Raw genomic sequence first — 26,414 nt, 5'->3', positions numbered from 1 at the left:
AGTAATGAAACAACATAGGTTAGGTCAATTCAATGTTTGTTACTATATTCCTTGTATACTTTTATTTATTTGTTTATTAGGTAATATAATAGTTGTTTCTGCCATGAATTGAATGTTTTGTCAAATTTTTGTCACGAGTTTTTGTAAGGTTAAATAAAAACCGCAAAGATCACTCAAGCATCCATAATATTATGAACAGAGATAGCAAAATGAGTTTAGCAAATACCTCGTGACACATTTTGCAATCAATTAGCAAAAAAAAAAAATTATCGTTAAAATTAAACACAAAAAATGTTTAGTAATTACAGTAAAGAAAAGAATGTGAAATATCACTAATAATGTGTGAAACAAAATTAATAAGTGCATTGGTAAATTAATATATGTTGCCTTAAAGTATTTTCTTCAGACGAATGGAAGTTTACCTTGACTGAAAGCTAAGGCTGGCACGTATACCACTATCGGCAGATGCAGCACTGTTGAGATGGTAAACACCATCGACGCGATCGCTCGCACCCTCTGGTTGAAGCGCAGCTCCAGGTACTGAGACAAAACAAGCCCTTTGCCTAGAAAAACATTAGGAAATAACCCCACATGCAAAGCATATATATTTCGTGTTATGCTAAAATTCAAACAATTATACCTTAGTGCTGCTTCAGTCATTGGTTCACTGTTAATCTGGAGGACTGAGGGCCAATTAGAGACCCTCACTCATTGAAGTGTCGAATCACAGGCCACCCAGTCGAGACGACTCACAAGTCAGCAGCCAATGAACAGTTGGCATTCGCCCGAGTGAGTAGAGAATATTGGAGTCCATCCTGGAGGTCATTGAAAGCGCGAATTTTTCCGGTCTCTAATAATCAGTTACCGCAGGCATAACTACCACAACAAGGCCTTAAATCAAGCTCAGAGAAGCTGTTAGGATCGTATTGCCAATATAATTTTCAAATAAGCTTTTTGCTAGATTTATCACTTAATAAATAACAACATAAGGTTTTTTAATCTCTCTTTGATATTAAAGTCACAAATATATACCTACATGTGAAACAATGACAATGAAGAGCGATGGAATGCATTCTTTTAGAACGATGGGAAAATTATTCTGGGAATACTTATTAAAACTGAAACAATGAAAAATCTTCATATATGTATATATATATATATATATATATATAGCACCGAATAAATTGTATGCATTTTATTATTATACAAAATGATATCATTATCGTTAGCCATATATACTATTTTCACTATTTACTTCTTTTCTATTTTACGATATAGGTACTACATTACTTTACGATTAATTTTTTTTTACAATAAAGTTCTTAAAACATTCATTAAAATTGTGTGTTTCACTTTATTATAAATATTGATTTTTTCAGAAAAAAATGCTAGAGCTAAGAACGTAGAAAAATAATGGGTTCAAATATTAGACCGTCAATTCGGATATTGATTTTACATGGTTAATATAATTTACTACAGCTCTTTTTTAATTTAGTTAGTTAGCCTACTGTAAACTCAAGCTGAATTCTTTTACATGGTCAATGATTGATTTTTATTTTTCTTGTTTCTATCTGTAACGATCCTGCTTTCGAAGATACGTACAAAACAATGACAGAGGATGTTTTGAAATACCACCCTTAAATGACACTTTAGCCTAAGGGATGCTTGAAAAGAGCATATAAAAAATCACAGCCATTTTCTATGACATTTCGAATAGTTGAATGAATCCTCACAGAACACTCAATGAAACGTTTTGTGAAATGACATGTGAATAGCGCTCTTTATTGCAACGTTTTGTTCTTTGAGGGGTTTATGGTGTTATTTTTTTATTTAAAACAAAACTATAGTCTGTTGCTAAGCCAGTCAAATGCTGTTTACCATTATTTTTATGTGTCAAATGATTTACCTGGCAATTGATGAATTAATAAATGCCTAAAAATATGATGTAAAAAAAAATTAAGCGCAAATAAAGGACGCGGACCAAAGTATTTCATTGTTGGAACGCCAGATTGCGTTAAAGATTCGGAACAGCTGTGGCATCACTGGGAAGGAACGGACCCGTGGTCCTAGCGCGCGGGCAGCACTCACCTCGAAGGTGGAGGTGAGCTGCAGCGAGAAGAACACGGGCAGGTAGATGTAGTTGATGATGACGCACATGAAGACGGCCGACAGCAGCGCCGTGGAGTACTGCGCTCCGTACACGTAGATCTCGGACGGCACGCCCATCAGGGTGATGCCCGACAAGTGGCTGCGGGACACACACTCTTCACGACTCGCAGTCCATTTACGGACTCTTCAACGAACAATTCAACTCAAACAAACGAAGCGATCTTCGTGATTTAAAATAACTCAAAACTCATAGAAACTACGCTATGTTTTGACTTCCGAGTTGTATGTTTTGTTTGAAAGAAACGTAATCACACGCGTGGAAAAAAGAAGAGTGTCTTTACTACAGTCATAACCAGTTGTGTTAGAAAATTCTTTTGGATTCGTCTCAGTGTCCTTAAATTAACGAAGATAGCCATAAATTTACGAAGATACCTGAATGATTGTAACCAGCGTTATTCGTAAATGAAAGGTGAAAGTATACAATAGCGGGGGCGAGTCTGCACTGTAACCAGCCTTAAGTCGTGCCGAACCTTTTGTTACGATTGCATTACCACATTTGCAGCGCAAATGCAAATCTTTGTGTGTCAATAAACTACATACGACAATTTACAAGCTGTTAATCTTGGTTAACAAGCAAAACAGTCAAAAACATTTTTCAGGCTGCTGCAAAAAGCCATTGCTTCTTTCATTGTGTGTTTACCCCGTTCATAACAAAAAAAAAAAGCAAAATTCTGTTGTCGGAATGCGGCGTATTTTCTAAGCATGTTCAGTTATCTATAATAACGGAGAACTGTTCGTTTATTTGAGGTGAAGTCTTCGTTGTAAGGTCCATAAATTTACTGATATTACAAACAGTGCAGATGCAAACAAACACTCAGCTACGAAAACATATAAAATATTGACAAATAGATGTTCCCTTTATTTAATCAGTTTTACCAACAGCTGGAAATCACAATTGCTAAATAACAATAATAGAAAATTGGAATTTTTCAAACGTTATTTTTCACTTTGAGTGATGATATCTGTGAATTTATTATAACCGTTAATGATTTCTTTTTTGAAAGGAAATTATTTTGTACATTTTCGGTTGTTTAATAAAGAAAATTAGTCTTTCCCCAAAGTAACATATTTTGTTAGAGCAACTAGGTAGGTTAATGTAAGCCAAAGGGGTAGGTTTTGATTACCGGCCGGCTCGGGGATTCTTCGCAAGTGGGAAGTTATTTTGTCGGCTCAATCGTTGGTGTCGTGTTGTGTCTTCGACTTTATCCTTCGTAAGGCAATGGAGGGAAAACACTAAATAACACTGCAATGAAAGCCCTATGAGCAGTGTACAGACAGGTACCTGGTATCAGCATGCTTGGTTTAAGGAAGTAGTGGGAAGGAACCGTCACTATCACAATGGTAAGAGCGTTGAATTCTAAACGGGATAATTGTTTTGAAAAAACTGTTTATTCTTTTTACATAAATAAATTCTGCATCTGAAGTTTTTAACCGATCTGGTTTCATTTCGAACAGTAGGTGTCTGTATATATAAAAGCAAAAGAGAATTTGGTTTTTCAAACGGAAATTGTTATTTAATAAATTGAGGCAGTATATTTCCGATTTGCAGTTCAATTTCTTATCTTTTTGCGTTTATGTAACATAATATGTCTGTGATAACTACTACTAAATGATTTTAAGCAGTGATGTCGCTACAGTGTGATGTGCACACCGGGTTTCGTACACTTTTTCAATGCGGTCTGCGCATCCCCATTACAGTGACGTCATATTTTGTTAAAGTTTTAAAATTGAACAAGAGTAGGCCTACAGTTCCCAGTTTGCTGTTTTCACGTGTGCCTTCGAAAATTACGTTTTGTGGTTGATTTTATGTTGGCGATTTTGTAGCTATAGATATTACTGTAGTACGAGTATTTATTATATTTTGTTTTTATCTTATCTTCGCCTATTTGAATGAATGTTGTATAGGTATGTTTTGTATTTATGTGTAAACTCCTGAGCCTGGTTTAACTGACAGTTAAGCTCATCTTAAAATAAACCAATTCGCAAGTGCCACACCAAGATACATTAAAAGGCAAAAACGATTAATGCTAAATAAATTTAGAGACAAACGAAAATAAAACATAACAAATCTAGCAAGTTTCGTTATTAAATTTCGGTAAACCAATTTTAAATTTAAAATGTTTTAATATTAAAATTTCTACAAACAAAACTATATTTTTTACTAGCTACTACTAACCGATATTAATTTACTCGTCTTGTATGTACTTACCGTAAACATTCACAATGTTTAATTTCGAATTTTTTTGTTTTATTAATCAAAAATTTTACGTCTTAGCCCAGTGAGTCTGGATATCTACACTCAAGCAAATTTGACGCATTTCAACCGGGGTTACTACGTCGGCAAGTGACTTGCAACTGCTGGGTGCGTCCCAAGATACTTTAGCTTGCGATATTTAGACAAAGATGTCTTTTTTCTATGTCTTACATGCTTTTACATGTTTCTTAGTTATACTATACAGAACTGCGGTGGGTAGAAATACATATTTATATTTTATACAATAAACAATTAACCCTGGAATAACATTTCCGGAGTCACTACTGGTTAGGAAAGAGTAAACAAGTGGCACTTAAAGTACTTTTAGGTACTGCAAATAGGCAGTGTTTGCTCTGACGTGTATTGCCTTAGTTTCTCTAAATAATTTGTCCACTATTTGATATTGCTCACGAAATGCTTTATTGGACGTAATCAATTGTGAATCAAGGAAAAAAAGTATTATATAACTCACATAAATCGATACTAATAATATAACTGTTTAAGGCAAAAATTCTGTACATTGGATGAAATTATAAAAAAAACAACTATTGCAAATGGCTATTTGAATTATTGAGAAATCAAAAATACAGTTTTTAAAGTTCTTGTCTATTTGTCTGATTGTCTATTGAAATCTACTGAACGGATTTTGATGAAGTTTTATTTTAATGAAAATCCCTTTGGATAAGTTAGAAACTAGGCTACGTCTAAATACAGAATTCCACACCTAAGGGGTGAAGAAAACGCTATATATGGTTTAACGATAAAAAATATTTTTGCTGAAACTAATCAAACTTAAGAAAAGGCAATGGGTACCAATAATATACATTAAAAAATTGCCCGGCACAATTTAAAAATTTTGCGAATTTTAACTCTTAAATGGTGAAAAATAGGTAAGTATTTTTTTTTTTAATTTATAATTATATCTCCGAATTTAAAAGTGTAATGAATGATTTTTGGTACCAATTATGAAGGTACAAAAAATTAAAAACCATAATTTTAATACTTTGCAAAATTCAAATCTTAAGATGTGGAGATAAGTTAGTTTTTTTTTTTTAATAAATAATTTTATCTACGAATTTAATTAAGTGTAATGAAAGGTTTTGGTACCAATAATGAACATACAAAAACTTTTAAAAATTTTAATATTTTCTGTAATTCAACCCCTAAGGGTTAGTATGCTTTACACATTAATACCTATAGCTCTGTATTTTATATAGCCTAATATTATAAGTTTTGAGTACCACCTATGACCATACAAAAATTTTCAACCAAAGTATTTTTATTTTCGAAATTAAACCCTTGAGGTATGAATAAGAGATAAGAATGTTTTAAATTTTAATAAATGTAACTCCGTATTTAATTAAGCGTAATTAAGTATTTTGGGGGTTTAATAATGACCATACAAAAACTGCCAACACAATTTTTTATATTTTAGAAATTCAACCCCTTTTGGGATGAGTAAGGAGTAAGTTTATTTTAAATATTAGTAATTATGACTTCTTATTTCAGAACTATTAGTAATTATGGGTATCAATAATTACCATACAAAAACATCCACCAAAAATTCTGGTATTTTCGAAATTCAAACCCTAACGCGTGAAAAAGTGGTAGAGTATATTAAAAAGATTAATTTTATCTTAGAATTTAATTAAATTTAATGAATACACTAAATATATACTAAAAACACGAAAATTAGCAACCACAATTTCTACATTTTGAAATATTCTACACTAAGGAGTGAAAAAAAGTACGTTTTTAAGATTATTTACATCTCATAACTTAATTAAGCGTAATAAATGATTTGGGGTACAGTAATAAACATACGATAAATACTAATCACAATTTTTATATTTTGCGAAATTCAGCACTTAAGTTGTGACAAATGAGTATGTTTTTACGAATAATAATTATATTTCTAAATATAAAGCGTGTTAAGTGCATATAACTAATAATATAAATACAAATACTAACCACAATTTTTATATTTTACGAAATTTAACCTTTAATAAATGAAAAATGATTAGTATATTATTTTAATTATCATATATACGAATAAAATTATTAAGCATAGTAAACTTTTTTGCTACCCATAATAAACATACGTAATCTACCAACTACAGTTTTGCCATTTTACACAATTCCAGCAACAAGGTGTGAAAAAAATGTTATATATGGTTTAAAGATAAATGATTAAAGCAATGTATTTAATCAAGCACAATAAAAAATAATACGGTTCAAAAAATACAGAAACAAAATCTACCAACCACTGTTCTACCATTTTGTTTTATTTAAATTCTAAGGTTGGTAGAAGGGCGTGTTCAACATTTTAAAAAATGGAACACTTCCAATTCAATTAGAACGAGAAGTATGATACTAAAAACATCTGCATCTAAAGTTACGTATTACTTATGTTTTGCGTTTATAAATGTTCGTCTTTTAATAGGGTGATAACGGGATGTGTTTCCGTTAAATAAAATAAATGGCTTCTCCAAAACTAATTAAGTTTTATGTAAATTAAATTTGCATAAATATTAAACTAAAAATAAATATTATTAAAAAAACAATTGCAAGATTCATCCTCTAAGGTGTGTAAAGGGGTAATTTTAGCAATAAAAATGCATTATTTCCGCATTTACTGTCTCTTAGAATTAGATTTTAAGAATGTACAAAAAGCACAGGGAGTTGCTAATTATTATTTTTTTCCTGTGGTTTTTCTGAATTTCGTCTTTTAAGGGTGGGAAAGGGAATACATTATGTTATATTTCCGAAACAGAAGTTTGAAAATCAGATAGTTAATCGATACTTAAAAAGTGCCTAGGCAATACTACTCCAAAAATATCATTCTTAAACAGTTATATTATTAAAAAAATATGTTATACATCTGGCAATTTAATTCTTGAATTCATACACTAAAAATATTGGAATTGAGCAAATAACATTTTTTAATGGTAAGATTTTAGCAATACTCAGAAATTGTGCCAATGAAGCAGCGAATTATTAGATAGTTTCAAATAAGATTGATCAGTGAGTTTCTGAAAATCTGTAACTGCTTTATTTTGGTATAGACAAACCGTTTCTACTTTACAACCGTCTAATAATCTAAGTCTAGGCAACAATGATGTCCCTCCAGCGCTTTTTATGACCAAGACTTCCTAAGCCCAATATTATGTTTTTAACAATATTTAATTTTTTCCAAAGATAAACATGTTTTAAAAGAAGAAAGTTTAAATTTTGTTCTAAAAAGTTTTAAAACTTTTTCTATGTAATAAATTACTTATTTTATATTTATCTGACATAATTTTTATTTTTATGCTAATTTGGATTGAACAAATGTACATGCTATTAAATTTGTAATAATTTTCACAATTAAATAGTTACATCATTTCATACACTTTGTTTCCAAGCAACAGTTATATATTTTCACGAGTAAATGACCTTACCTCATCCGACTTAAGATATATGTCAGATAAGGCTCTAATCTGGATACTAATAAAGTCACAATTTTGAGAATAAGCAAATAATAGTGTCTAAGAAAAGTTTTAAAATACATTTTAAAGGTACCGTATTTGTAGTTTACCTAAACACGTAATACAGATAAACCATTTTTTCGCCATCCACAAAAATATTAACTTTCAATTTTCACCTCTTTCAACAGTTTAATTAAACTTCATCTAAAATGAATATTTTTTTCTAAATAAGCAATTATAAGTAAACTTAGTTTAACTTTTTGTCGTTTTTTTTGACGTGAATACGTTTTTGAAATTGCTTCAATAGTGGGAGGCAATTCAAAAAACGAATTATTAACAAAATCGGGGGATACAGTTTTGTGTTGCAGCTATATATCTATCATCTCCATACAAATTTTAATTATACAACTGGATAACTAAAGGATCAATGAATTCGTTACGCTAAGTGAGGACTATGACGCATCGCGCGTGGTGGAAGGGGAAGCGCCGCCATTTTGAGGTCATTTTACTGCGTTTCGATAATTCCATTTAGTGTAACTTTTGATTCGAAGAAGCTACGCCGTTCGTTTGAGTTTCAATCGTCAACTCTCTTCAATATCTATCGATTGCATGTATAAAACATTAGTCTAAGATAATTACAGTGAATATATATGGTATTAAAATAAAAATTTATAATGTCGGCCTATAACCGTCAAAAAGCCAAATCCAAATACAGAGATCATATACGTTTGGAAAGGGCTTCCCAAAATCAATCGAATGATACCTATAAAACACCATATGACCCAGTGAAGCAGTGCCGGGAACGTAAAAGAATGAATGCGGCCGAGCGGACCAACGACGGTGCTAGTACATCTGCAGCTGGGCCGGTTGAAGTTATGCGATGGAATGATGCCTTCTTAGAATTCAAACATGATTATAACCTAAATAAAATATCGTATTTTATATTTTGTATAGAAAATATTACCTGTTACGTACACGTATTCACGTAAAACACACGGCCATGTTCATGACACAGCCACACCCAATTTATTTTATGCAATAATCATATAACTTACTAGCCAAGTGAGATTCGAAATATTGATACACATCATAAAAAAAGCTTGGACTATTAGAGTAAATTTTTTTTTATTTTAGTTCTTCACTGTCAATTAACCCACATTAAATTTTAACGACGACTGCTGCTATCACGAGGCGCCTTCAGCGGTCAGAGTTCGCCATCGCGTCTGCGCGGGTCTCCTGAACGACACAGATATCTCAGTTTAGAGGTCATTTCCTTGAGCAACAGGCCACTTCGGTGGCGATGTCGGTTCATGAGATGTGGAAAAGTTTCGAGGACTTGTGACTCGTTCAAGCAGATACACATGGTCATGTGAGGAGTAACAGTTCAAAATTATATCTATGACCAAATATAAATAAAACTACTAATATTTTTACACGCAATAACAATACATTTTCTTTTTTTGTATTTTTAAGAAGAAAAAATGCCGTTGGTAGGAATTAAATGTAGAATAAAATGTATAAACGTTTTATCAGCACAGAAAGTTTATTCTAAAAATAGCCAAGTAAAACACCTTCCTCAGAAACTTTTGGAAAGGCCAAAACAAACAATATTTTAGCTAAAGTTTGAGGTTTTATTTACTTTAACATAAGCAATCTTAAATTGCCTGGTAACTCAAACGAAATGTAAGCTAAGCAAATATTAAATGTTATTATATTATTACTAATCCTTAAAAGATGTGAACACCTCTGTGAAAATCTCAATTATAATGTAAATTAATTTGTTTGAGATGAAATTCTCAACGTTTACAAACTATACAACCCAATTTAAAAAATATATCGATAATCACAGAGCTCTGCGCTTTCTAGAAATGTAACATCTAATTACCCACAATATTTTCGACAAGTAACAGCTGTGGGAACGACTTCAAACACAATATTAAAAGAAAAATTCCTGATATACTTTTTAACTTATACAATAAAGAATTTTTTACAAAAATTTTAAATAAAAAAATTATTACAAAAATGTTTTTACGGGTATCTGAATACGTTGCTTCATAAAAATAACTTATTTACCAGAATTTATGTCAATTAAAGGTTAACATATAATATACCTATACTAGCTGCAGTACCCGGCGTTGCCCGGGCTGGAAACAGGGTGAAGGGGACCTTTTTCGAAATCAGATGTAGTTAGTAAATGTATTCTTAATTTGAATGTCAAGTGTGCAAAATAATTTATATCACTTTCAGATCCCGACAGACGTTGTTCTCCCAGTGCATAGTTATTTACCTGTATATATCGAAAAATTGGTGGTCTGTATGTAATCTAGACTTTATAAAGCACTATAGAAAAAAGCTGAAAAAAAGAGATTACCTACTAATATTGAAATGATTCCATTATCTAGCTAATGCTCAGCATGCATTGCAATGCCTCATTCAGTTTTGTTTTGTAATATGTTTAAAGTAGTTACACATATACAAATCATCCATCCACTTCTCTAAATATATATTTATCTCTTTTTACATCTATAGCTATATAGGTATCTCTCTATCTCTATTTACCTCTTTATATCTACATATATACGTATATACCTCCCACTTTCTCTATCTTTTCCATATTTAAATCTCTATATAGCGCTATACATCTATATATCTCTTTATCTAACCCATTTCATTCTCTATACCTCGCTCTATCTCAACTTATCTCTCTGTCCCTCTCCTCACTCTGTATATATATATTGAAATGAGTTTCTCTCTCTTCTCCCACTGGTACAGTAAGGGTAAGAGGGAGAGTCTCTGAGAAATAAACACTAAGTTCAGGCGTTAGAACTTTTCCTTTTATTATTTAGGATTATTTTCAAAGTGAAAAAGGTAATAACAACTCAATTTATATTTAATAGCTGCACATCACATTTGCCACTAAAACTAACAGTTTTGCATATTACAAACATGCTGGTGGCTAATCTCCTAAGATCACCTCATACCACATTCGCCACAAAAACTAATAGTTTCGCAGATTACAGACATGCTAAATGGGTAATACATTCATATAATTTTCCTAAGATCACCTCATGTGACATTTGCCACTCTAACTAACGGTTTTGCAGATTACAAACATGCGGGTGGCTAATACATTTATATAAAATCACCTCATGCCACATTCGCCACTATAACTAACAGTTTTACAGATTGCAACCATGCAAATGGGTAATACATTCATGTAACACTCCTAAGACCACCTCATGCGACATTTGCCACTAAAAGTAACGGTTTTGCAGATTACAAACATGCTGGTGGCTAATACACTCACATAAATGTCTAAATAATTCTATAAAATTGTATATGGTCATTAATCAAGTTCACATAAAACATTTATGACTTTACAAATATATAAATAAATAAATAAATATATATATATATATATATATATCAAACGTGGACTAAACAGCTTCACTATAACCACAATAATTCTTCAAATGTCACGCCACACTTAAATTTTCCTTTTTTTATTTATTTTGATTGTGCAGTAATCAGGCCGTTATCCAATAAAAACTAAAATCTATTCCAACCTGGGTCACCGATGATTTCTGCCCTTCCTCGAAAAACAGGCAAAATCCAGGAAAATGGCTGCTTGCGGCGCGGAGAAATGGTATAATCCCATCTCAGGAATTTCAGCTATCGGAGGAACGGGACAATTCCACAACAGGAATTTGCTGCCATCGGAGAAACGGGGCAATTCCACCACAGAAATTGGCTGCCATCGGAGAAACGGGGCAATTCCACCACAGAAATTGGCTGCCACCGGAGAAACGGGGCAATTCCACCTCAGGAATTTCTGCCATCGTAGACCAAAACGACACAAAAAGTTATAGCTCACTGCTATACTATTCGCGCACCGCGAATCCCCAACCTCTGATTTGCGTCGTACAACTCTCGTCACTCCCGATTTCCCTTGTCAAGCCCAACACTCTTCCTAGACGCTACCCGTTATATTCTCGTCTCCAAGACTCCCCCCAAAAAAACTTAATCACAGCTCGCCTGTTTCTCTCCAGCTTAACCCACCTCGTCCCACTCCACCTAACTCTTTTCTCCCTTCCTATGTTTCAGACAACAAAAAAACAACACAACCACCAACCTCACAAAACCAAAATTTCCCACGTCGCACTCACCACAAAAAAAGGGGGCGCCGCCAGCACACAGCTAGCAGTGACGCCTTACAGTTAAACGGGCACAACATCACCCGGACGAAGAATAGAAACAAACAGGTGACGGGCAAACTCGTCATAATACATCACTTTATCTCTGTCTGTCTTTTATATTTAAATACATTGTTTCATGCGTGCGCACTTAGACAACAAAAACAGACGAAATGCCGCTATTTAATATTAAATAAACACATTTTATTTAAACGATTCGTGCTCCAACTATTGCAAAATAGTTATACCGTCTCAGAAACCTTCACGGGCATCCGCATTACAAGTCACCAAAATTTAATCGCAAACGGATAAATAGTATAGGAACGCATGCGGCACAAACAAACGAAAATTAAAGACATGACAAACGCATCGAACGAAGGTGCGTTTAAAATTCAAGGCAACTCTATCTATTGACGAAGTTAAGAACCAAACTGTTATTAGCACCTATATTTTGCTAGCCGCTGCGAGCTCCATTAAGCGGGCTGGTCTCACCAAGGAGAAAAATATGAATTTGCAAGACCTTACTGTGTGTATGATCGTGTGGTAGACATAGAGAAATGACACTCACTCACTATTTGTATGTTTCTGACCTATGGTTTTTTCTGTTATAAAATAAAATTTTCACTTTTGCATTCCTTTAAGGATGGAATTTAATATTAATATGTGGTCTATGTGTTAATTCAGGTTATGAGCTCGCTGTAGGCCAAATTTCATCCAGATCTGTTCAGCCGTTCTGGCGTGATTGAGTAAAAACATCCATCCATCCATCCAAACTTTCACATTTATAATATTAGTGGGATAAACATTTCCATCATACATTACATATGTGTAACTATAGCGGTTTTGCCAGCGCACGCCAGAATAGCTCGCAGATGGTAGATTTTGTCTTACTTACTTGACACTTATCGTCATATTTTGGACAATCCACACAATATCTTCATAAATTGTAGCCTATGTGTTATTCTGATGTATAAGCTATATTATTTTAAAGTTTCATTAAAATCCATTCAGTAGTTTTTACGTGAAAGAGTTACAAATATCCATCCATCCATACTTACAAACTTTCTCGTTTATAATATTAATAGGATATATAAACATAATATACATACAAACATAATATAAATATTTTTTTTATTTATGTCATCTATAATTGCTGTTAACTTCCATTTAAAATATATTTAACTTTTTATTTTATAAGATAATTCTTGATGAAAAGAACATTTTGAATTATTTTAGTAATAAAACCATTTTTGAATTAAAAACAATACATAAGCAAACATAATATTATTATTATTTTTATTAAAATAACAAAATTCAAAATAGATATATTTTTTAATCTAAACTAATATATTTTATGTTTATATAGCAATCATAATTTATTAGAAGACACTGAGTGTACGTTTCCTCTTAAAATATTGAAACAGTACATAAATAAACGTATTCGTGTAATATTTGTTTACGAATCTTTGTACGTGTATGAAAACTTCAATTAATTTATTTTGATCACCTCAGTATAATACTTATGAAATATTTTGCTTTTATACTTAATTAAGATGCATTTAAGAAATCCAAATTTGCGAACAATATGATAGTATTTCAAATTACCGGATAAAATAAAAACATTTAAAAATGCTATGAAAAGTAATATAAATGTAAATCATAATAAAATTAATAATTCTAACTAGTTTTTCTGTTTCATTACTTTTTGCTTCAGGTGTAATTTTTGTAGAAATAATATTATAATACTGATATATATATAGCTAAATGTTGCTCACTCATTACAAATTCGAAAATAGTTACATTATTTTCCTGAGATATGATTTATGTATTAGTATGGAGAAAAAATAACAATAATCTTCAAAACAGAAAGGAATGTGATCTGTTATATAAAAAAACATAATACTATGTAGTATGTAACACTTTAAGGTAGATATCTAAAAAAACATTGAATAACTTCCGAATAATCATGATATAGTTCTTCATTTCACAATTAACCAATTGTCATCTGTAAAGTTATTATATTCATTTATGTAGGTATCACTTTTTATGGGCACTATAAATGTGGTAATTTTGCACAAATCACATCTTAACTGAAATTTAAAATTAAATAATTGAATGTCGTGGTCGAGTTCGTTAATGGGCAAAATCCCGACAAAGGGATAAAAATGGGGAAATTTAAGAAAAAGAGAAAAGTCGATAGAAATTCTTTAATATGAAAAATATTGCATGCGTATGATGGGATTCTATATTGTTAAATAAATACCAAAAACCTTTTCCAAAAATAATTTTTTATTCGACCTACCATTCCTAAAAGAGATGAAAAAGAATAGGGTTAAAGGACCCCAAAAATATAAATCTCATAGTAAGAACTTCAATATGATTGTTAATATTATAAATGTTATCTTAAATTTATGTGCAAAAAACTGTTTGATATAATCAACCATTACTTCAAGCTGTGGAAAAACCGAGGTGAAAGGACGACAAATTCATATCGCCATTCATAAGCAACAGTTTCAAATCGTTAACATTTATTTGTTAATCTTTAAAATACCAGCCCAAACTTTAGTTTGAAATATATTTATTTAAGTTGAACAATTACTGCAATCGGTTGAGAATCAGGGATTGAAATATAAAAAATAAAATTTGAGCTAGAGTTTTAACACTCGCCAGTCACGTATAAAAATCTAACGTGGGTAACGAGCAAATTTATGCAGACACCCATCTGAAAACGTCTCTCCAAACAAATTAAAAATTTTCCAACGTTTTTTTTTTTTAATTTTATTAAATTTTTTCATGCCTGTTTCTAAAAGCAAGTGCCCAAAAAAGAAAAGCAGAATATTTATATACTAAAGAAATTGGTTGCCTGTAAAGTCGGTTTACGGACGATAGTTTAACGTGACAACGTCATAACAAAACATTGATGAAATGATTGATCCAGAAGAAAAGGAAATATCATATTCGGCTTGAGACTGAGCCGTAATATGTTTTTTCAACCAAACCATTTAGGCATTAAAAATGTTATATTCTTTGAGGAATAAATATATTTTTTTAATTTTTCTATCTTTTGTATGATAAAATCTACCTCTGCATACTTTTATGAATAAAAAATATATAATTTTTATTGAATTATCATTATTTTGTATGGATAAAAAGAATGAGTGAAATTAAATGTATAATTTAATTAATAAATTTATTTTTTTAATTTTCATTCATTAATTGAAATTTATTTATTACTTTTCAAGTGTCGCGCGTGCCGTATATATTTTTACAAGTACAAAAAGAAAAATTCGCAGCGGCTAGGAATCGAACCGTCAACCTATTGATTAATAGTCAGCGATGCTAACCGCACGGACACGAAGCAATATCTACATTTATTGTTTCAGATGTTATATATATACATATATTTATAAAAAAAATGTTTTGTGTTTTGGGAGTTTTAAAAACGTATGTAGTCCACCATATTTATTTCTTATAGTGGTAGGCGGGAAATTAAAAAAAAAATTTGTCGGCTGCAAATAGGTGGACGATCGTTAAATTACATAATATTAATAATTTAAACGACGAAAATATGATTGAAAAGTCAAATCGATTGTTGTTCCAATCGAGTGGAAGAGAGATGCCACGCATGCGTACAATGAGCATAACAGGACACATCCGTTGTGGGACATCCGTAGCGGGACAATGTGCGTTACGGGACACTATTTCGTGCGTGCAGCCGGCGTTCATCGATTTATTAGACGTTGTCACGTCAAAAATTTAAGGTAAGTACCAAATGAAATCATCTTATTAAAATAAATCACGCAACTAGAAAATACGTTCCATAATTTATTAAACCCTGAATCTGAGTTTGAAAAGGCTTGTTTATATTACACTTGATCGGCCCACATTCATAAAAGGGTACTAAAATATTACTTAAAGTACATATAGATGTTTTATAAATTTACTTCACTTAAAATTATCGTTAATTTCGCTATCCTATTTAGCCTAAACACTGTACGCGGAAAATACCATATATATATAGTTATTAAACTATCGTATAAAATAATTTTCAGTTTAAAAGACCCGGGTCATGTTATAGTCTGCGCAGTCTGCCTAGCACACGTTGATATGAAGCCGCAGCACTAGTTTAGTCAAACTGGGGCACAATAAATAGCAGCTGATTCCGCCCATGGGAATGCTTAAGTCTTTGGGGATGGAGCTGATGGACTTACTTGTTTATTGAGGACGTGGCTGGGAACACCAGGTGTTCTGACCCAGTGCCAATAGTGAAGTTACGGTGATCCACCAAGCTGCCACTCGAAGGCTAGCCAGGCTCGTAGACTCGGTCGTCGAACGCACCCGCACTCATTTGCATCAAATCCTTCTTACCGGTGCACCACCAAGCTCTCTCGACTAGTGCATTTTGAAATTTAACTTATGCGTAACATTAATTTCGTCTAAATGCGTGACATTGAACATGAACTGTTTAAATTTTGGTCGCGTAACGATGAATAATACCTCTTGTTTCAGAGCCGATTGAACCATGAACATGATTTTGTACATGAACTGTTTAAAATGTTCGCCAAGTATTGACCAAAAATTCCTCCTAGCTACCGACTAGATGTGTCTGAACATCTACTGTATGCGCCTGGCAAATGGAGATTGTCCGGCCACGTACTGGACATGTGTCCCTGGCTACTGCATAGACATGTTCTGACCAACTGGATGTGCCTTGCCACCTACTGGACGTACGTTCCTGACCTCTGAGTAGACGTGGCTAATTAATCGACTGACGTGGAGATGTCTTGAAAGCCAATGACAAGGCATGCAAAGGACTTGCTTCACCTTCTAAGAATATTGCATAAATTGAGAAATACTAATAAATTGCTTTTATTTTGTACTGATGGAATTTTTTTTTTTTTGGAATTTGGTTGTTTTCCTCGAACCTTTCTTTTATTTAGTAATTTTAAATATTATTTTTTTATTAATCAAGGATCGATCCAAGCAATGTATATGCGATTGGGTTGATCATTATTTCAAAGAGGAAATTTTTTGATGATTTTGGATTTTTCCCGAATATATAGTTTAAAAATTACTTATTTCCAAGATGGTGGCCAAAACTGTCAACAAGATAGTGGAAACCCTGGCAATAAATGATTCCTGCACTTTAGCGGACAAAAATTAAACTAATATAGCGACAGCAAACGGTAGAAGACAAAAAAAGTACGTTGTATCCAAGATGGCGGCCTCCAGCAGACGAAAACAAGATGTCAGACATTATTTCATACTGGCTGACATGATAGCTGCCTTGGCATTAGTGGTGGGAGGTCAGTCCGCCGGTGGCATCCGTGGAGGAAGTATCAGTCGCCATTTTTACTCCATTGACCTCGCTGAGTTCGAAAAAAGGACTCATTGATGTATTTTATTAAATATTTTTTTACGAATTTTAAAAGTCTCCCGAGTTTTCTAGCTTAAAAATAAGGCATTTGAACATGGAGGAACTTCTTTTAAATCATTTTTTTTTTTAATTTGATTTTTTTATCAATTTTATAATTTCTTAGATTTTTCTGATGAAAATTACGGATTTTCAAGATAGTGGCAGTAACGAAAAGTGCAACGATGGTGGCTGAGGACATGTTCAAGGTCAAAGATCCTTACCAGAGGCTTATTGGATGCTTTTAATTGTGGAATTTAAGCGTAAATGGTGACATTTCAAGCTTCTGGCATTCAAGGGGGGAAGCATGGGAAATTTTCCCTAAAAAAGGGAAATTTTCACTCATAATAGGGAACTTGCTAGGTATTTCGAGTAATTTTGGAGAATTATTTATGAAATTTGGCACCAAAGTCAGTGGTCGGTCGGCACATCGCACCTCGACCTAGACCCAGGCGCAAGGACCGGCCAATATATACTATCAGCCCTCAGCAAATTCCTAAATGCTTTTCGTAAACAGACCCACTCGGCTATCGTGAGTAGTTTTAAAATAGGCATTGTTTTTTTTTTTTCCACAAACATTGCACACTACGTATGTGTGCCCCGGTAGATGGGGCCCTCTAGAAAAAGGGGTTTTATTTTTACAAAGTTTTGACTGAGAGAATCGGATCAGCACAGTGCAGGCCACGTGTGCCGCGAGCTGAATGTGTCGTTACAGCCGTGCCGAGCCGCCCGGCCAGAGTGGTCCGTGACGGCTTCACTGGTTGGCTCGCAGAGTACCAGGCCGCGGGCCCCCGTGGTTTTGTGGAGGTCTTGTGTGGTGTTGGCCCCGAAGGGGAGTTGCTGTATTGAGATAACACAGGGAGAACTGATCAGCGTCCAGGTTAGCTAGCTCGCCTGTAGGTCATTCACGACTAGCTACCTGCTCGTGAGAACTGTTAGGAATGCTGAAGAATGGGTCGGGTGGAAACTATGCAGATAGTTCTCTCTCAAGTCAGCCGTCCTTTAAAAACACTGTTGGCTAGAGTGTTTTGTTTTAATTTGTATTTTACTGCTAGTTCCTTCATAAATGCAGCACTCAGCACCGGCTCTGTATTAGTGCATGTGGACACCTGAATTGCGTGGGTGAAAATTCACAATATACATGTAGTAATAGTAACGTCTAATAAGCTTGATTTCGCGCTAAATCTTCCTGTCCAAGCAATCATTAGAGTAATAAGTGATGTAGAAAATCTGCAAATTGATAAGCAAAATTTTTAGAATTTGTTGAACAACATTTTCATATACAAGCAAACTTTTGCAAACATACATTAGCATTATTGCATTACAAAAAAAACTTAATTTAGATTCCGGAATTTATGGATTCACTAGGTACTGGCGAATCTGTAGTTCCTTTATTTTGAAATAAAAAACCTTATTAATTTTAATGTAAATAAACATTATGATACAAAGCTTTCTTTTGTTTATTTTAAAAGAGTCTAAGTTATTTGAATACAATATTTGTGGAAAAATAAAATAGCACATAAAATTAATTTCGATCGGTCAGTTTAACTTTGCGATAAGCTTTACTGAAAGGCTCATTCTTAGGCTTCTTATGCTCTGAATCGAGTTCTTGTAAATACACACTATATTGCTCCTGATAATTTTATACATAAATTCCTAATATGTTCATACAACTCTTGCATCACAACTGACACAATGTTCTGATAGCCGCTTGTAGGAAATACGGTTTTGTGATACGTTGCTGCGCGCACACACAAACGATGGTACATTTGTGCAGCGCCAAAATAAAACGTACTGCGAATTCATTTGCACAAAAACAAGGGAGAGGAAAACATTCATCTAGCGGCAGGGAAAAGTTTCTGGTGTAATTGTAACACTTCTCCCATACGATATTTAAAAGCTTAAAGTGCTACCTTTACTTCGCTTTGGGAAAAGTTCACTTTTTATCGCGTGGAAACGTGAAGTCAATTCATAAGTTAATTCCACACCTACTGGTCAGAACTGACAGCGCTACCTACCGACGTACAACAGACATTTATTCCTAGTAAGGCTAAGAGCGAAACTGTTGTAATAATTTCATAGAAAATTAAAAAAAATATATGGTAATTTTATTCCGCTGATAGTTTTCCTTGCTTTCAAGTTTTCCTTATTGCGTTTTTTCTCCAGTTTCAACTGGTAAAATACTGAGAGATAGGTTTTACTTGTCTTTGAATCACATATTACTAGATTGATAAATCTCCTATTATACCCTAACAGGGATTACATATAGGAATGAAGCAATAGAAATAATGCCTTTATTATTTATTGGAGAAATCTGTCTTTGAATCACAGACCCACTATTCTGATTTAAGTTTTCTTTGTAGCCTGAAATAGCGCCAAGCAATTATAAGGAGTATACCTTCCACAACCATGACTGATGTTGACAGCTAGCGTCTCTAATAACCCCGCTCTCATCTAGAGGTGCACCTCAAACACAGAGAGCTAAGTGGTGGAACATATGATTACATGTAAGCCTTTGTACTTGGTCGTCTACAAAATTCACTATACCGCTGAAATGACGCTGTGTCTGACCGGCACTAAACAACATGTTTAGGTAGCATTTCTCGGATTGGTTAAGTCTCATACATGCAATTCACAAAGAACGACTAAATTAATTGATAAACACTGAAAAAGGCTCACCAGACGAGACGCACAGCTGAAAATCATTACCAAATTTTCAAATAATATCAAAATTCCTCTTCTTTTCCCAACATTTTTTCCTTAAAATATAGTTATATATCTGTGCCCGAATATTGTGTTGTTTTAACCCCAGGCGCTAGCGCCGCGAACTTGTATTGACATAGTAATACTTGTCAAAAACTTCTTTCGTTTGCCTGGTGGTTATTGGCGTTGGGCTAAGTCGAAAAAAAAAGAAGAATAAAAATGTATTATTTATTTTTTCAAGAAATGAGAGAGGGGAATGTTATTTAAAGTGTTCTTTTAAAACGTGCCAAAGATATACATAGTACTACTTAATACTAGATATAACCAGTCAAAGGAATTGTTGTGTGCTGTCTATCCTTAAAAAAGTATGTAACTGTTATATGTCACCACAAGCCTGTGGTCAATATTTCAATCATGAAAAGTCCCAAAATAATACGTATTTGCATGATATATTCTCATAATATAAGCTTACGAAAAAATTGTTTTGTTGATGTTTATTGAATGCGATCGTATATCAAGAGTGAAATATATTAAACAGTATGTTCACAAATTTGGTAAGTCAAGAAAAAGTCAGGGAAGTTGGAATTGGTCAAGAAAAATCAAATAATATATGTACTTGTAATCCTGAAAAGTTCATGGAAATCCCCCAGTGGTAGTAAATTAAAGGGGACAATTTCATGCTTCAGTCTGCCATGTCCCACAATGTTATAGAATTTTTTCAGATGGTATTTTAGTGTATTCTCATACTACACACTTATATTATATGATGTATGCAAGGTTCTGATTGAATGTTTATTTTTGTTACATAATTTTACGCCAAATATGGTAATAATGGAGGCAGTATTTTAGTTATTTCGTCCATAAAATTACAAAAAAGTAAATAATTAAAAAAAACACTACTCAGGGAAATTTTAAATATGGGTTTGGAAAAAAAAGTAAACAAATTTAATGCAGATTTGTGTGGATACCTTATAAAAAACACTAGAGAGAAAATGATAGAATGTAACTTATTTTAGAATTCTATTGTCATTTTTAAGTTAGCTAAAATATTCACAATTCTAAACAGAAGTTAAATGGCAGCACGGTCGGTAACAGAGTTCGTCATTGATAAATTAATTCCTCAATAATTGTGAAACAATATTTTAAGCTACCTGTCGATAATCTATGTCGGCCGCTTTATAGTAAACCCCACTTAAAGTATTTTTATAAGGACCTTAAGAAACCATATGATTTCAAGAGTTTAAATGCCATAATACATGTTTAACTTTTAGTATTAATAATTGGCTTTATTTTGAGCAAACATCACTCATGAGAGACATAACACTATGTATCGGATGGCCCTTGCAGTTATTCAAAAAATAATAATAACTGAGACTCCCAGAGGAAACAGTTCGTAGCAAGTAAAGTAAAGCGCCAGGAGAGTGGTTTCCCCAGGAAAGACGCACAGAGAGGAGGCAGGCAGGAGAGACCGACCTGGCCACCAGCGACACCGCCACCGGGATGGTGTTCATCATCTTGCCGCCCAGCAGGTAGTCTATCTTGGTGTCCTGCTTGCCGCACACGCCGATCAGTATGCCAACCACCGTGGACACCAGCAGCATCAGCGCGAACAGCGTGTGGTCCACCCAGTCGAACATGATCGCCTCGTAGCGACTGCCCGTGTCCTGCAGCGAGCCGTTGGCCTCCATGTTCGGCGGCGAGCTGCAAAACAACACGACCCGCTCAATGTGCGTGGCAGAACGCAGCTAAACCAGCACAATGTAAATTCGGAACTAAACAAGTGAATCACTGGAAGGTGCATTCCAGGAAATGATGTAAACGCCCGGTTCGCAGAAAACCACCGTAACTTTGTTTCCAACGAGATGGATGTTCTATGCAACGTTGAGAAACCAGACAGGGATATATTCAATGGCAGGATAAACTCCTTGCACGCCCTGAGTGGTCGCAAACGAGCCGCTTCCACGGAGATGTTGGTGTGATCGCTGAAAGTTGATAACATTTGGCACGCGTCTTGGAACACGTGGTCGATGTAACCATTGTGCTTCGCTTGCATTGCCGTCCGCAAGCCCGTGCAAGTTGACGCAATATCGCTGATGTCAACAGTTTGATAACATAATGTGAGATTTCACTTTATACTTGCTAGTTCTGCAGAAAGAGGAAATGGGAAAGTTTTCTTGTGCTGTCATCTACCATCACATATATCGAAACTTATAATAAATTGTTTGAGGTAAAATGTCTACATTGGATGGGAGTTTAGAAAAAAATAAGACTATTGGAAATGTGTACTAACATTATTAAGATTAAAGAAATACAGTTTAACAATATTTTGTCTGTTTGTCTGTTTGTTCCGGAATGACTCGAAAACTACGTGACCTATTTTTATTAATCCTCTCTTATTTGTAAGGTCTTCGGTTAACTTGTATACTTGGTTAACTGATATTGCCATATTTACTAAATCTGTTGTTCTGTATTTTCATGTAGGCATCTCTTACCTTTTCTCTACATTTCAAATAAAAATACAATTGTTTAAAAAATCTTAAAATAATGTAGTTTGATCTCATAAAGTTAATTTATTTTTATGGATACCTATAACCAAAATAAATGATACTGTAAACAATAGCAAAAATACAATTTAAATGCAATATGTAGGTTTATATGTTTATTCTATTAATAAATACGTTTTCATCAGGACAAAATAAATACTCAAATTTTTTGAAACGATAGTTATAATTTAGGTGCTTGATATATACTAAAAATTAAAAAAAAGGATTTAACATAACCACTTTAGAAAATATAATTCCTAAATTGTTTTCTTACGCATAACCCATTTAGAAAATTTTCCTAAATGGTTCTGTTGTAAGTGAAATATTTTGTACGCCTGACAATTAATTGTGTCTATTTCTTTAGTAGAAGTGTTTCGAAATAAATACACACTTTTTTTTTCAATGGTAAAATATCACTACTGCCCATACTGAGCGAACAAAGCAACAGGTTATTAGTTTATTAATTTTTAAAAATCATATAAGTTACAATTTTTTTTACTGTTAATAACATCGTGTCATCTAAAAACACACTTAAAAACTTTAATTGCGTTAATTTTATTTAAAAACATTAAGGCCTACCAACATTTATGATTATGTTTTATTCTGTATTTATATTAATTAAATTAAAAAGTAAAGGAGTAGGAATAATTTGTGGCTACCATTCTATATTTTACATATATAAACGTTAAAAATTGCAAGTTTTCATTATACTTTTTTAAAAATAATTCCATAATTAAAAATAGTTTTTCTTTTAATTTTTTATTTATGAAATATACTTATACTTTTAGTTTAATGATAATAATAAATCAAAATTGATTAACATCGCAAAACCAGTGTTGTATTTTGGGATAAAGATAATTATTTTAAAAATAGTTTGTGCGTATGTACGAGTCTTCAAAACAATTTTTGTTTAGTTTATGAAGTAATTTGCACATACAATTAGTATTTCAGAAAACTTATAATTATGCAAATCTTTAAAGAACATTAAAATTTATGTTATATTTTATTGGATGCATTAACATTGTACCTCAAATAAAAATTTTTTATTGAAATCAATTTAATAATTAAATCATAATTATGAACTTCAAGTAGAATTGACTTATGTCAACTATTTATTTATGTCTTTTTTGCAGTGACATATGAAAATATACAGGTAGAATTACATGTGGGGTTGGAAATTTTACTGTACTATGGGAACATCTAAATAATTTGCACGTATTTTAAATAAATGTTTTTAAAACCCTAAATTTTTTTTAAGTACACGAGTTAAACAAAAATTAATTTAAGATACAAAGAGATAAGTTATACATGTTTAGGACAGCCTTTTAAACGAACAACATAAGGTTTTCTTAATTTTCATTACTGTGTTCATCACTACAAGGATAATATGAATATAAAAATGGATGTTTTTGTACAGCCATGACGAATGTTTTTGAGAATGTTGAGCAGTGAGGATAAAAACACGCGGTCGCTTGTGAGGGGAGCGAGTGGTGGGGGGGCGCTAAAACCAGTTTGCCTGTAGTACAACCTTGTGATTGTTGGGGGGGGTGGGGTGTTTGTGTGAGAGAGAGAGAGGTCGACACGCAGAGAGGCTCGTCGTCCGTCAGCCAATCAGCCGCGAGAAAGTTGGGTCGAGCCCTCGGGTCTTGTAGCAGACAGCGCTTCGCGGATTCCATCGCAGATCACCGCTTCTGCAGCTGTTGTAATAGAAAGATGCTTTGCTGCTGCTAGGAAACGACCGATGATATCGAAAAATCATTTCCGATGCCATATGTTTACACTAACACGTTTCACTTGTAACAAATTCTTGGAAATAACGCTAATTTTCCAACGAATATGCAAGTTTATTTTAAAATTTCTGTTATGTTTTAATGATATGAACTCAAACTTGAAACCACATCATGATAAACGAAATATAATGACATAATAAATAAAAACTACCATTGAAATAGTTTAATTTAGCATATCTAAGTTTTGCTTCATTTTATGGTGAAGATATTTGGCAAATTTGGCGTGCGCAGTCATTAAAGTAAAATTAAAAAAATATATATATTTCTTTGTAAGTTGTAAAAACATAAATTAAATTAAAAATATCACAAAATATCTACGTTTACCATTACCTTAAATAAGTTTCAACGGCCAAGTAACCATACGAAATTCGAAACCAATAATCATACTTGGTGCCGTGACTAAAAAGCTATTTTTGAACATAGGTTATTTCAGTCTTCTAAGTTTCATAAGTAAAAAGCCGATACTTTACTAGATGTTTAAAATTAATTTAACGAAGAATGCGTTTTAATTCTTTTTTATATTAAAATACCTACTATTAATGTGAGTTTGAGAGTTTTACTAAAATCTAACAGGGAATGTAAAATATTATATACTTACGTAAAACTGAAATATTAGTTTTATAAAATATATTTTTAACGTCGCAATCGCACCAACCTAAGAAATATAAAAAAAAATATATTATCTTATTTGAATTTTAGATAATGTAAATAGCAACTTCCTATAGTTTTTTTGGATAAATTATTGTGGTCTACAGACTTCCAACCCTAAATACATTAATTATAAGTCGAAGCAGATCACTCTGATATTTTACGTCTTTAATAATAAACTGTTTAGTTATTATTTTAACACTAGATTTTTAGTTTTTAGTTGTTCATTCTTCTTGGCACATATAAATAGTACGTACGACCTTCAGAGGAACAAATGCGTATTAAACACTGATCAAGATTTTTGTGTAGTTTTCGTTAGCAACTTGACAAAAAAATTTTGAGTTTGGAATGGTAACCCTGTTTCAGAATTTTGTGTTCGAAATGTGTTAAATGGTAAATAAATATGCCTGAAAAAGGTTCATTTAGAGTAACATTTTGTTAGTAAACACCTGTGTCAGATTCTCAGAAACAGCATAAGTACGTGCTTTACCTTTCTTTTACGCCTTAAATATATTGTAGTCACTAAGCTTTCCTTTGGTCGAAGAGAATAATGCGCGCTAGTTCACAGCTTTGCGCTTAGAGGTGATACCGCACTAGAAGCATCAGCGAGCGTCGCACTTATCATTCCACCTGACTGTCACCAGCTAGGAAGACTTCCTTTTCCTACTGGGCCGCTACACTGTATTCTACACTCGCGCATGGCCGTTCAATGGAGCCGCGAGGCTGGCAGATAGGGAAAAGTCCTGAGGTCCCTGTAATATTATTACCTTACATTTTAGCTTCCTATCATTACAATTTAGTCATGCATTCTTAGCACTATAACCAAAATATCTGCTGAAGTAAACAATTCTGCCGTTAAATATTACCTTAAAACTACTCCTTATTGGTAAATGCATAAGCCAACGTAATATATGCTTGGTTATAATGGAATACCACAAAACATGGTTTTTAAAAACCTGCAATAGTGTTACAAAGCGAATAAATGGCTGCTATTAATTAATACACGTTGGGCATGTAAAATGTTTCATATGCATTCTATAATAGTGAATACACAAAAATAACATTTCAAACAATTTTATGATAGATACAGGCACCTGGAATATGTAGTTCAGGGCAAGTGCCTGTTTTTTCCTTACTTCAAGTTCCTATCGAACTTGGTAAAGGCAGCCTTGTCCTAATGGTGTAGCTTTGACTGAACAGTGGTAGGTTTGTAAACATTTTGGTCATTCCAAAC

General features: G+C 33.1%; 1 protein-coding gene across 1 annotated transcript in view; it reads right to left on the bottom strand.

Annotated features, from left to right (window-relative positions):
• The window catches only part of LOC134533686 (sodium-coupled monocarboxylate transporter 1-like), an 86,955-nt gene that overhangs the window by 59,715 nt on the left and 826 nt on the right, over nt 1-26,414 (bottom strand). Inside the window, exons 2-4 of the mRNA XM_063371243.1 lie at nt 21,673-21,900; nt 2,089-2,248; nt 423-540 (exon numbers count right to left, since the gene is read on the bottom strand). Coding sequence (XP_063227313.1) covers nt 423-540; nt 2,089-2,248; nt 21,673-21,887 — 493 coding nt within the window. The 5' untranslated portion in view covers nt 21,888-21,900. The remainder of the gene's footprint in view (nt 1-422; nt 541-2,088; nt 2,249-21,672; nt 21,901-26,414) is intronic.

Source organism: Bacillus rossius, chromosome 7 (assembly GCF_032445375.1).
Source record: "Bacillus rossius redtenbacheri isolate Brsri chromosome 7, Brsri_v3, whole genome shotgun sequence".
In the NCBI taxonomy this organism is placed as follows: Eukaryota; Metazoa; Arthropoda; class Insecta; order Phasmatodea; family Bacillidae; genus Bacillus; species Bacillus rossius.
Note: the sequence above shows the minus strand (reverse complement) of the source record. Positions and strands in the feature narration are given on the sequence as shown.